General features: G+C 34.3%; 2 protein-coding genes across 2 annotated transcripts; one reads left to right on the top strand and one right to left on the bottom strand.

Moving 5' to 3' along the window:
- Window positions 1-3766: 3766 nt before the first annotated feature.
- LOC118029191 (protein MITOFERRINLIKE 1, chloroplastic) lies at window positions 3767-5257 on the bottom strand. The gene has a single exon (XM_035033005.2). It carries the CDS (start codon window positions 5174-5176, stop codon window positions 3986-3988), a length of 1191 nt encoding a protein of 396 aa, XP_034888896.1. The 5' UTR covers window positions 5177-5257; the 3' UTR covers window positions 3767-3985.
- Window positions 5258-5541: 284 nt separating this feature from the next.
- LOC118029190 (L-type lectin-domain containing receptor kinase S.6) lies at window positions 5542-7884 on the top strand. The gene has a single exon (XM_035033004.2). It carries the CDS (start codon window positions 5667-5669, stop codon window positions 7734-7736), a length of 2070 nt encoding a protein of 689 aa, XP_034888895.1. The 5' UTR covers window positions 5542-5666; the 3' UTR covers window positions 7737-7884.
- The last annotated feature ends 5181 nt before the right edge of the window (window positions 7885-13065 follow it).

Raw genomic sequence — 13065 nt, 5'->3', positions numbered from 1 at the left:
CGGCCATATTCATAGATTACATGGGTATCGCATTAAACTATCAGCCAAATTGAATTTCTTAAATATGGTAGTAAATGTTCTTTTTATTTATATTCAACTTAATTTTAAGTTAATTTTGATTTAAAAAAAAAAAAGATATATGCGTGCTTCTTAAAGGTTCTAATTTTAGAAACAAGAAAAATTGAATAAAATTTTAAAAAATATTGTTTTACCAACTTTTTTTTTATTCATTTTTCTATGTTTAATTTGTTATGGGGAAATTTGGGTTTGATTTAAAAATTTCGCGAGCAACCACGCCACGAAAACCCTAATCATAATTTTTAAATTTTGTCCCCACAGCAAGTCAGCAACTTCCTGGCCAGTTCTACAAATGAATCCCTTTATTTTCAATCTCAGCTTTTTAAATTTATTGTTTTCAGTGTGGCTGTGATTGCATTTTAAATAATTTTTTATATTAAAATATTATATTAATTATGTTTTTTTATTTTTTAAAAATAATTTTTAACATCAACACATCAAAATAATTTGAAAATACTAAAGACATATTAATTTGAAGTTAATAAAAAATAAAAAAAAATTAATTTTTTTTAAAAATACTTTTAAAAAACAAAAAAATATACCGAAGAATTACTTGTCTCAAACTTGTTCAAGTGAATATCATTTCAAGAGAAAACTATCGAGCCATCTTCAGTTCGTCATTCACAAAGCCACAAGCTGCTTTGAATAGCTCATTGCCACACCTTGCACTGCAAGTTACCATTTTCTATCCGAGAAGGAAGCCGATGAGCCAGCAAACATACAGATTGACATATGGCTATTATGATTTTTATATCCCGACATATAAATTGACAGATTAACTTAAATTAATTAAATATATTATTATTTTTTTAATATTTTTTTATATAAAAAATCATATTAAATATTTATTTTAAATTAAATAATTATTTTATCGGTTATTAGAATTATTTTTAGATATATTAAATTAATTAAATCAATCGAATGAATTCTCATATAGTTTTAAATTTGTGTAAATAAAATTAGAAACGCCTAAATTTTTTTATGTTAAAAAAACTAATCTGACGTATGGTTGTAAATTACCATATGAAAACTTCAGCAAGCACATAACCCAAACGTCCAATAACTTATTATTGTGATGAAAGCATTTGTCTCTAAAATGGTGAAGATGGAAGTCGATATCAATTCAGGAGAAACCTTCAAACCGTCCAACAAATCATCACCTACAACCCTATAAGCTCAGCCTGTTGGACCGGCTCATCCCTACTACTGAAGCCAATAATTTTGACGTCATCCAAACCTCGGATCATTTACGGACTTTCCCTCTCAGAAACGCTTAATCTCCTCTATCCATTTTCAGGTACGGTGAGAGATAACATCTATATTGACTGCTTTGATGAAGGCGTGCCGTTTGTGGAAGCCCGAGTCCTTCTTGCCATGTCTGAATTTTTTGAACATCCAGAAATCGAGTTGTCGAACAAATTCATTTCATGTTGTAGCTCCGTCTTATTTCATCTGGAAACATTTCTTGGCTTCATTTGGAGCTACAACAGGCTCCTCAAGGCCATCCGTTTTATGACAAGCAATGAACATGAAGAGCAGCTGACAAGGTTCGTTTGCTAATACGGAGATGGACATAGGGTTGCGTGAATTGACCGACATATTAAGTGAAGCTATTGCGAAACTTGATCAATGGTTACTTGAAAAGTCAGAAGGAGACTACGGAATTCAAGATGTTTCAAAAAGCATACGCATGCTAGATGTAAATTGCTGCGAGAGAAATGAGAAATGCAGAAGAAGAGAAGGAAAGAAAGAACGAATTCTTGAAAGAAAGAAAATGAGTTATGCACTTTTAAAGAATTTGCATGCAGAAACCTTTTGTTCACTTCTTTTATTTCTCTATATCTCCTCTCTTTTACCACAGGATACGAATACATATAGATACACATTTTCTATCTCCTAACTAACTTTCTTAACTAACTTAACGGTTACAACTGACTCTGTAACTGTTATAACTATCTATGAAAACAGAATGGCTAATCTTCTGCAGGCTTGGCACCAAGGAGCTGTGGACGTGGCGTTGATGGCTTTGCTGTTAGCATGTTCATAGTATGCTGTAGATTCCAAAACTAGAAGATAGGCTTATTGCGGGAAAATTAGATAGGCACTCCATCACAATTTGGACTAATATTGTTGTTGATAATGTTAGTCTTGGAGCCTTGAAGCCTGTTTGGATTGGGGCTTTTGGGAAAGTTGGTGCTGCGCTTATGAATTTCACTATTTTGATTGAAACAAAAAGGAGTAGAGGATTTGAGGCATGGATCATTTAAGATGAAAAATAGAGACTATATTGGAGGACGATCCTGAATTCCTAGAATATGCAACTCCGAACCACAAAATTTCAAGCAGCAGAAATTGCCATGCAAGGGTAAAATAACAGCGGATCTAGGAGAATAATTGATGTGCATATAATAAAAAGGTAATGCAGAAAGCCAAAAAGAGACGACAATTACGATGATGATGATAATAATAAAGGGAAATATTATTAGGCAAGCCAGACAAGGCATTGGTTTCCTTGTCCTAGTCTCCATGTTTGTATGTGAAATATGTAGTCGGATTCAAATGTTTTCTTGTGCAAAATACAAAAAAGAAGTTTTAACTCCATTTTCATACAAGATAATGACCAACTGTAAAGAACAACACCATTCTCTAATCTTAAAACCTAGTTAGCACAAAGTAGAAAAACGATCCTTATTACTGATAGTAACATCTCAAAAAAGAAGCAGCAACAACATTGGATGTTTTTCTATGGTTGATTTGCTTTAACAAAAGAATCAGTGCAACTCTGAATGGTAGAGTCTGAATGAGTTGCTGAATTTCTCATACAGAAAAAGATCAATTTAGCCGTATGAAGATAAAGATGTGCATCTAATAAAAGTAATGGCTTTCTTCTAGTTACTGCTGCTTCTATGTGATTTGACAAGCTTCCAATTCTGAGAGTTATAATTAGAGAGTAAAATAATACCATTCTTAGAATCTCACCTTACAGCTTAATTTTCGCAAATGTTAGTTATAAGACATTTTATAAATAAAGCAATCGTCATTTGGTATGCTTAAAGAAAGACTTCATTCTCTATTCTCACATTTGCTCAAATCTTTTCATTAAAAAAATAAATCAATAAATGCACATAACCATACAATCTCTATTCAGGTTATCCACAATAAAACAAAGAGAAACAAATTAATCAAACAATGTCTAAGTAAAGTTGCCTAAAGCATTCCTTTCTAGTTTCTAGCAACTAATAGTATGAAAAAAGCATAAGTAAACTTGCCTAAGGCTATTCCTTTCTAGTTTCTAGCAACTACATTCCACAGTGTGTTTCCATACGGAACATCTTGCTATTGCAATTAGATTCATCCAGTAGCTCGGGTTCCACTAAAAAATATCATTGGAATAAAATGAAGTTTAAAAAGGAACAGCGTGCTCAACTAAATCACAGGTATTTGAGTGAAAAACTAACAAAAAGAGAATAATAACAAAAAATAGTTAGGTAGGGGTCCTGTACAGTAAGTTGCTGATGGTAACAAAACAGTATCTTCCATTGTATCTTCAAATTTTACATGCATTCCAGTGGTCAATTGATGAATCACCAGCAATAAAACTTAATCACTTTATTATCACACCGTGAGCATGTGTGGCAATCAATTAAGAAAATAAGTCAACAAGCAATGAAAGTGGATTCACTGGAGCTCGCGTAAGAACTTTAAATCAGTATTGCAAGCACAATATCTTTCGTGCTAATATTAAAAGATCAACAATGTTGAATTTTCTTATCCCAAGTGTGTACAGATGCAGAAATAAAAAATAGTTTACAAACATTTCACCTAGAGAAAAAGCAACCAACGAGAAAAACAAGGGGCAAGAATTACCAGCAGCAATGGCAATCAATCCCCAATTCACAGCCACCAATCAAGTAGGAGCAGCATCCAACTCGCGCAACTCCTTGTGCCTCAAGTACCGATGCAGGATAGCAAGCCTTGCCGTCTCAAAAGCAAAGTATCCCAAAGCCGAAAAGCAAGCACTATGAACCACTCTAGGACCCATTCCCCTAGTAAAACCCACCCAACCTTCCTCCGTCAAAATCTGCTTCACTGTCGCCGAAACACCACTATACATTACAGCTGCAGCCTTATCCACAACGTCCTTGTTCATTTGGGTCATCAACCTGGTCTTAACCACATCAAGTGGCGTGGTTAAAGACGCTGAAATAGCCCCAGCCAGTGCCCCACAGCTCACACTTTCAATTGGCAGCAAACTGTTCTTTTTAGTCTTAGTCAAAACAGCAGCTTTTAAATACTCGAATGAAGAATAACTCAACACACCAGCAGGCAAATTCCTTAACAAAGTAGCAGAATACCCTGCATAAAGACCCAAGATACCATCTTTTTCCAAAATTCTCAGCAAAACTTCCCAAGATCTCCCCTTTGCACCAGCTTGCATTTGCTGCGTAATCAATTCTTTAGGCACCATTATTGCTGATGACACAATATTGCCCATTGCACCAGCAGTTGGAGGGATGAGCACAGACGGGTACTTCTCAAATTTTGACAAAATTGATTTACCAAACTCACAAGTACCAAAATACACGGCTGAAGATGCAGTAGAACCCACAATAACAGCAGATACACCACTATAAAACCCCAAAATCCCTTTATCTTGAAAGGTCTTAACCACAGCATCAAGTGTATTTTTATAAATCTGAGATGCACCCTTCGTTTGCAACTTCGTTTTAATTGTATCAAGCGGGTGCAGGCACACATAAGTAAATGCACCAGCTATGCCGCCGCCACCTGCTCCTATAAGTGCTCTCTCAAAAACAGAGAGGTTTTTCATTAAAGATTGGACTTTGGGGCTGTTTCTTGAGGTGGATTGGAGCCATTTTGGGCTTTTTGGTGTGAAAATCTGGGAATTTAAGGAGTTTGAGGCAAATGGGAGGGTGGTTTTATTGCGGGTTTTGGTCGGTTTTTCTGGGTTTTTAATCAATATAAGAGAGGAGAATTGAGTGAAGAGGTTAGTGAAGTCAGTTTGGATTGCTGGGTTGTGGTGATTTTGAGAGTTTGGAGATGGGAGGCCTAGAGATGCACACAGATTTGCCTCCATTTCTGTCGGGGAAAAAACACTTCTTTAGCTACCAGCCTCTCATCTTCTTTCCAAGGGTTTTATGGAAGCCAACATTTACATGAGAGACCACAAACGGTGCCGTTAGAAGAAGGCACCAACGCACCAGCTACTACCAAAAGGCGGCCCTTTTCTTGTGCCACTTATTTAAAGCCCACAGCATTGCAAGTCAGAAAACAAGCTCAAGATAACAAAAAGAGACTACAAGGCCAATGACTGATAATCCCAAAGGAAAGCCCATTCCCATTCTTTATATACATTTTGATCCGCTGCGAACTGCAGGTCTTTCCCTCCAAATTCTCCCAGGCCAAGAGAAACAGATCATAGAATCAGATAAGCAAGAAAGATTCAGTTTTGGGTTCTCAAATCTTCTGTTTCCAGAAAAGCAAGAAAGATTCAGTTTTGGGTTCTCAAATCTTCTGTTTCTTGCAAGAGCAACTTCTCTATATCCAACTATCAGATAATCATATCTATGATTTCAATGCGTTCGTTTTCTTTTCTTTGTTTCTTGCTCTCCTTCTTTCTCTTATTTGACTTCAGCTTTCCCTCTCTTTCCGTCTCTTTCTTGCCAGATAGAAATATTACTCTCTATGGTGATGCACATCTCAGAAACAATGCCATTATTCTCACTCAACCACACACCTGCCCTGCTTCATCATCATCATCATCATCTTCTAATGGGGTTGGGAAAGCTCTCTACCTGTACCCAATTAGGTTTCTTGATCCTTTAACTAACACAACCGCGTCTTTCTTTTGTCGATTCTCATTTTCCATTATTCGATCACCACTTTGTTCTTCTGGTGATGGTATGGCATTCTTGATTACCTCTAATGCTGATTCTTTTAGTCTCTCAAAAGGGTACATGGGTCTTCCAGGACCAGCCTTAAACCCTCAAGATTCATTCATTGCTGTGGAATTTGATACAAGTTCTGATCCTTCGCTTGGTGATATAAGTAGCAATCACATTGGAATTGATGTTAACACAATTGTCTCTTTTGCTGCAATTGATGCTGTGTCAGTAGGGATTGATATACAAAGTGGGAGGCAGATCACGGCTTGGATTGAGTACTCAGATTCATCCAAGTTGATTCAGGTGTGGGTCAGTTACTTTCACGTCCGGCCACCAAGTCCTATTCTTGTGGCTCAGGTTGATCTCTCTGAGAGTTTCAAAGAGTACATGCATGTCGGTTTCTCTGCTTCGAATGGTCAGGGTTCAGCAGTTCACATTGTTGATCATTGGTGGTTCAAAACTTATACGACTCTCTCGTCCGTGACACCTAGAGATACAAGTGAAAAGGGGGATTGTTTAATGTGTTATCCAGAGAATCCGATGTACAATTACGGGCCCGGTACTCAAAATGGATGGAAAAAACAGCTACTAGAAATGGCTTTGGGATTGGGAGGTTTGGCTGCATTTACCGTCTCCATAACTGTAGTTCTTTTTGTAATAATCATTTTCTTTGCGATGAAGAAAGGAAAGGGTGTTGGCGGAAGAACTAAAGAAGGCCGAATTAATAGAGTACCAAGAAGGCTGTCAATTAATGAGATTAGGACAGCAACAATGGGATTTCACCGAAGCAGAATTATTGGTCAAGGCGCTTCTGCTACAGTTTTTAAAGGGTATCTGTCCTCTTGTGGATTAGTGGCAGTTAAGAGGTTTGATCAGGCAGGGATTGAATGTGCTCGCAATCCTTTCATCACTGAGTTTGCAACAATGGTAGGTTGCTTAAGACATGAGAACTTGGTTCAGCTTCAAGGATGGTGTTGTGAGGGAACGGTATTAGCTCTAGTCTATGAATACTTGCCCAATGGTAGCCTTAACGAAGTGCTTCACAAGAACTCCAGCTCTGCAATTTTTCTCTTGTGGAAGCAAAGATTAAATATAGTCCTTGGAGTTGCTTCTGCTCTTTCATATCTACATGAAGAATGTGAGAGACAGATAATTCATAGAGATGTGAAAGCTTGCAATATATTGCTTGATGCAGAATTCAATGCCAAGCTTGGAGATTTCGGTTTAGCGGTAGTCTATGAACATAGTTCTGTGATGAGAGCAGCTACTATACCAGCTGGGACAACAGGATATCTCGCTCCTGAGTATGTTTACTATGGTGTTCCATCGGTGAAATCTGATGTTTACAGCTTTGGTGTGGTGATGCTAGAAGTAGCCACGGGAAAAAGACCTGTAGATGATGTTGGTGCAGTGCTGGTCGATCAGGTATGGAGCTTTTGGGAGATAGGGAAACTGATAGAGGCTGCTGATTCAAAGTTGGTAGGTGCGTTTAATACACTGGAAGTTGAGAGGATGCTCATGGTGGGACTTTCTTGTGTGCACCCAAATCATGAGAACAGGCCAACAGTTAAGGAGGCAGCTATGATTCTTAGAGGCGAAGCGCCACTTCCTGTTTTGCCACAGAGGAAACCAGCAGTGGGATTTCAGTCTGTTTTGTCAGAGGATTCCGATGAAACACTGAATTTAGCAGGAGATAACAGTCCATCTACTGATGATGTAACATGGATGACACCTAGGACCCATTTTGGCTAGAACAAGCTCAGAAAACATCGTGCATTTAAATGTATGCGTATGAAAAACCATCTGCAGTTTTGAGTTTTAAATTCTTTTGATAATCTTCCTATTTCTTAAAAACTGATGTGATCTTTTGCTAAGTTTGTGGATCTTTTAGACCTCTATATGTCATCATGCATGTCAAGATGGTCAAAAAATTGTATGCCTCATGAAGTGTATAAATGAGAAACAATTATTTTTTCGGACTTCTTTATTGAGGCAAATATGGATGACTTCTTATCTATTCCTGAGAGGTGAAGGATAATTGAGTGCCTAGTTTTTTGTATATCATGACTTCGCAAGTTATTCGAAACCATGCTAATCAATTCTCAAGTTGTTTTCTCAAGGCATCATAGTAACGATGACGTGCCTTTCTGGACAAGATAAATCTGCATTTTCAATGCCATGAAGCACTCAATAATACGTATCCCACTTGGTAGGAATTGAGATGTACATTTATGTTATCAGTCTGCATATTGAAAAAGTCTTTAGTCGGCCATGACTTGTGTGGTTGCAACCTGATCATGTAGTTGAACAGGAAAGTCATTCTAAACTCTGAGACAGCGTCAATATGAGTGTGATTGTGGTTGTTTTTCAAAATGTTTTTCATTCAGAAAAGTATGACAATAATATTTTTTTATTTTTTAAAATTTATTTTTAAAATCAGCACATTAAAATGCTTTGAAAATATCAAAAACATATTAATTCAAAATAAAACAAAAAATTAAATTTTTTTGGAAGTGCTTTCTGAACGCACTATCAAACGTCCTTGAGCATATTGCGGCTGTGACAGGCATAATAACATGCTAAATCCACTTTCCCATAATAACATGTTTTGTCATTTCTTCCTTGCATGGATTTTTGTATGAGCATCATCAATGTAATTGCTGGTCACTTCAATAAATTCCTGAATTTCCCTTGAGATTTTGCTTAACTGTAATAAACCACAAAGGTACACAGTGGCGATCTCAACCGCAGGCTTGATAATTATCTGCAAAATATCCTAACACTCACCTTCAGGCTTCAGCCCAGCCATGGAGAGTCTGTTGAAATCACCTCCTTTTGTGTCAGGAACATTCCAGGCCAGTCATCAATAAACAGGTTTCTGAATTTCCCTTTGTAATTTTGTAGAAGGAACATTTCCCTTCTTGTATAGAAATACAACAAATGCTTGACTATTATTGAAATCAATTATGTTGCTGATGAAGTCCTGAAAACCTCTAACAAAAATGGGTTTTTAATGGTTGTGTCTTGGGTTGTGGTGATTGAGCTTAAATGTTGGCTTTTCTATTTAGGCTTGGTGTTTCTTGCAACACACTTCTCTTTCTTTTTTATACTTGAAACCCTTTAATGTTTAAGTTAATAAATGTAGAAGAAAAAATAATAATGTACTAGAAAAATAATAATAATACAAGGAGCAAGAGAAAAGTGTGTTGATTGAATAAACTGATGCGTGAAGCTCAACTTGCTTGTCTTGGCTTGGTTTAAATGTTTTACCAGATGACCAAAGGTATTTATAAACCTTTAGTTAAGCCAAAATACTTTATAAAGAGTGATGTTGTAGGTATCTCACAATGTATGGAGTTGTAGGTATCTCGGTGAGTGGAGCAATGATGGAGAGTGATCTTATGGTGAGTCGAGAAAAGTAGATATCATTAGTGAAGAGATTGATGTTGATTTATGGTGTTGTTATGCCATTGGATGGAGAAGTTGATACTTCTGCTCTATACAAAGAATTTGTATGTGTGAGGTGTGCTATGCCTATTTAGAGAACTTGTGTGCTTCTATAAAGAATTAGTGTGTGCGAGGTATGTATGCACTAGTAGATGGTGCACGACTCCTTAAAGCTAAAAAAAAATGCATTAAGATGTATTCTGAAGGTGATATTGGACAACTCGAGGTAAGATGGGAGTGAGTGAATGAGAGATTGTTTAGGCCATCCCAAAATGACTAGGATTCTAATTGTTTGGGCCTATAATGTCTAGCCTTTGGGCTTAGCCCAACTGATTATAATAAAACCCAAATGGTTAGAATTTTTTTTGGTGCACTCTCATTTACCTATGAAGTCTTTTAAATAATGGTGTTTGAAAGACTTGACCATAAGAAATAAGGGACAAATATTTATTATTTTATAATGATGTTATCTTTTTGTGGCATTTTTAAAGCTTACAATAGAGATAAATGTTTTCTTACAAGAGAGATGAAGGTTTGATCAATTTGTTTGTTCCTTTTAAAACATGGACATTATTATTAAAAATTTGGAGAATGCTTTGTGATCATGAAAGCAATATTAAAGCATTGTGTAAGGAGATTGCAAACTTTAATGAATTTATTTTTGGAGACATAGAGATCTTGCCATGGATATTTTTATCAGAGACATGGAGATTCATTTAAAGATATAAAGATCTCGCCATAGATATTTTTATTGGAGACATGAATATTTTTATATAGAAATTTTTATTGAAGACATGGGGATTTCACAATGAAGAATTGATTGGAGACATGAGTATTTTCGTTGGAGACATAGAGAAACACTACTAGTTTTATTGAAAAGTTCAGAAAGTATGAAGATCTTATTTAAAAAAATTATGATGTTTAATTTCCAACAAATCAAATGTTGAACGATGAAATTAACAAAAAAAATCAATTATATAAAGGATCCAAAATTAAAAAATGAAAAATATGAGATTAAGGACTAAATTTTAAAAAAATAAATAATGAATGGACAACATAGAATTTTGAATTGACAACGAAATCCAAATTCACAACATGATTTGAAATACAAAATAAAAATTAAAAGAATGAGGATTGGATTTGAAAAAAACAAAAACAAATCACAATTATAGATTTTGACAAAAAAAGGCTTAAAACAACTATTAAAAATAAAAAAACAAAGATCAAAGTTATCGGGAACATTAATTTGAATAGTAAACCCTATCACATTGAACATTGGTTTTTCCTTCCTAATTAGCTTTTGTTATCGGGAATATTAATTTGTATAAAAAACAAAACAAAGGTTAAATCTTATAATCTTTTTGGAACTAAATCATATGTATATGGAATTCAATTTCACGTGTAATTTCGAATTCATTTGATAACTTATTAATATATACATTTTTATATTTGAAATAAAATACTAAACTACAAAATTAAATTTAATTATCCTATTTGAAATACATGTAGAATTGAATTAACAACCTTGACTATTTTACCTTTAAAAAATTAATCTCCATTAATATAGAAATTGATATAATTATGATGAAATTGAACAAACAAGTAAACTAAATAATGCCTACAAATTCTTACTAATAATTTATTAGTTCATAGCAAATTTAAGGGTCTATTATCTGATTTGCTTTTGCTTATTTTTATTATTTGAATTTCAAATGAAAATCAAATCAATATCATCAAAAGAATTCCAAAAATTAATTGATTTAACTTTTGAAATCAAATTCAATTCTAAAAATCTCAAATAACCTGCTAAAAATATCTCTGTATTATAGCTATTTTGAAAGATATTTTTAGATTTTTTTTTTCTAATTTTAACCATTCGTTGATCCCATGTAACTAATTTGAAGTACATAATTTGACATTTCTTATTTTCTTTTCACTTTATTTCACAAATTTTTAAAATATTTAAACGCAAAGTCATAAATAATTTTACCTTCAAGTTTTTTTTTTTTTTTCTTTCGTGTTCACAGTTCACGCAATTCATTTCTTATCTCTACTTTATCATGAAATTATTATGATTTTTTCAAAATACTTCTGAAACTTCGTGATTAATGATTACTTTTTAAAGTAAATGACGCGTGTCCTATGTGCCATAAAAGCGCCGATCCTTGCGTTAATGCTTTTTTTCCCCCCCCTACGAAAATATACTTGAATAATCTTGTGCTAAATGAAACTAAAAAGTAATAATTATTATAATATTAAATGGGCTATTAGTCCATCCAAACAAGTTCCTTAATGGCATTGTTTTTTTATTTTTTATTTTAAATAAAATTATGAATGAAAGTATTTTTAAATTATTTTATGTAGTAATTGAGGTTAAATTATTTTTTAGACAATATTAAAATCACAAACTCTGACATTTACTTTAATTATTCAAAGAAAATTAATTAATTCTCTTGGATATTTAAGAAAACAAATCTTTTCAATCAAGGCAACTTCCCTCGGCTCCAAATGGTATTCTAGTATACCCATATTAGTAAAATTAGTTAAATAATTATACATTTTAGTTATGGAATTTCGAACTATTAGTTAAATAATTATACATTTTGAACATTCCTCCAGTCCAGTCTTCAGTGTTGAACGCCGCACAGCATTGTAAATAAACACAAAAATAGTAGAAAAACTGCGCAACAAAGTACAAACGTATACATAAGTACAGCGTTGTCGAGAGAGAGGTGGGGCTTTTCTTTTCATTCGAAATCGAAACCCTGAATGAATTCATATTGCTTCTTGCGTTCTGCTTTCACTGCTGAAAAATCCGCTGGATTTATGATACTCTTTTGATTTAGACCTCAACTTCACCATGGTTAGTTAATTTCCCTTTTCCCTTTTAATTATTGGGTTATTGCCTAGTTAATGTGGAATCTTGAATGATGCAATGTCAGGGTTTTCTTTGCAATTGTGAAGAAGTTTTAAACTTTCTAAACTGACCCTAATTTTCTCATCTTTTTTTTTAATAGCATTGGGTAGAATGCTTTCAACTTTTTTTTTCTTTTTTAATGTGGAGACTACCGTAGAAATTGCTTTTCTGGCCTCTTTCTATGACATTATTGAAGTGAAGTTATGCTTCTGTGTTTGCTGCCTGCAAAACCCTTTTTTTGTGTAGTATAATATGTTTTTGACGAATTCTTCCTTGCATATACACATATTGCAATGAAAATTTTATTTTTTTATTTTTTCGTTGAGGAATTGGGAACTTTAATGGAAATTTAAAACTTTGGAACTCAGTGAAATTACTGCAATTGCTACTAGCCCTTCTTGTTTCAATGATATCTATGAAATATCCCTTCTATTGAAGGAAAAAGGAGTTTACTTTGTTTTGCTAATTATGTGTCTGACTGTCTGCTAACCTAAAAAAAGAAAAAAAAATGATTGACTGCATCATTCATTGATGCTTGATATAGCAGGGCAGCAGGCTGCCAGCAGCAAGCAAAACGATCTGTAGGTTCACACGCTGAAACGTGTATGGACGATTTTTTTTTTGTTTGTTTCTTGAACTTCTATGAAACCTGTTTTCCAAAATATATGTGGCAGCCCAATTATGATAAGGGTTGATAGTATGTCTCGCCTCAGATGT

This window comes from Populus alba, chromosome 5 (genome assembly GCF_005239225.2).
Source record: "Populus alba chromosome 5, ASM523922v2, whole genome shotgun sequence".
Taxonomy (NCBI): Eukaryota; Viridiplantae; Streptophyta; class Magnoliopsida; order Malpighiales; family Salicaceae; genus Populus; species Populus alba.
This window is presented reverse-complemented; position numbering and strand designations above follow the sequence as displayed.

Coding starts and splice junctions, on each gene's coding strand:
- LOC118029191 (XM_035033005.2), bottom strand. CDS start 5,176: ATGGAGGCAAATCTGTGTGCATCTCTAGGCCTCCCATCTCCAAACTCT.
- LOC118029190 (XM_035033004.2), top strand. CDS start 5,667: ATGATTTCAATGCGTTCGTTTTCTTTTCTTTGTTTCTTGCTCTCCTTC.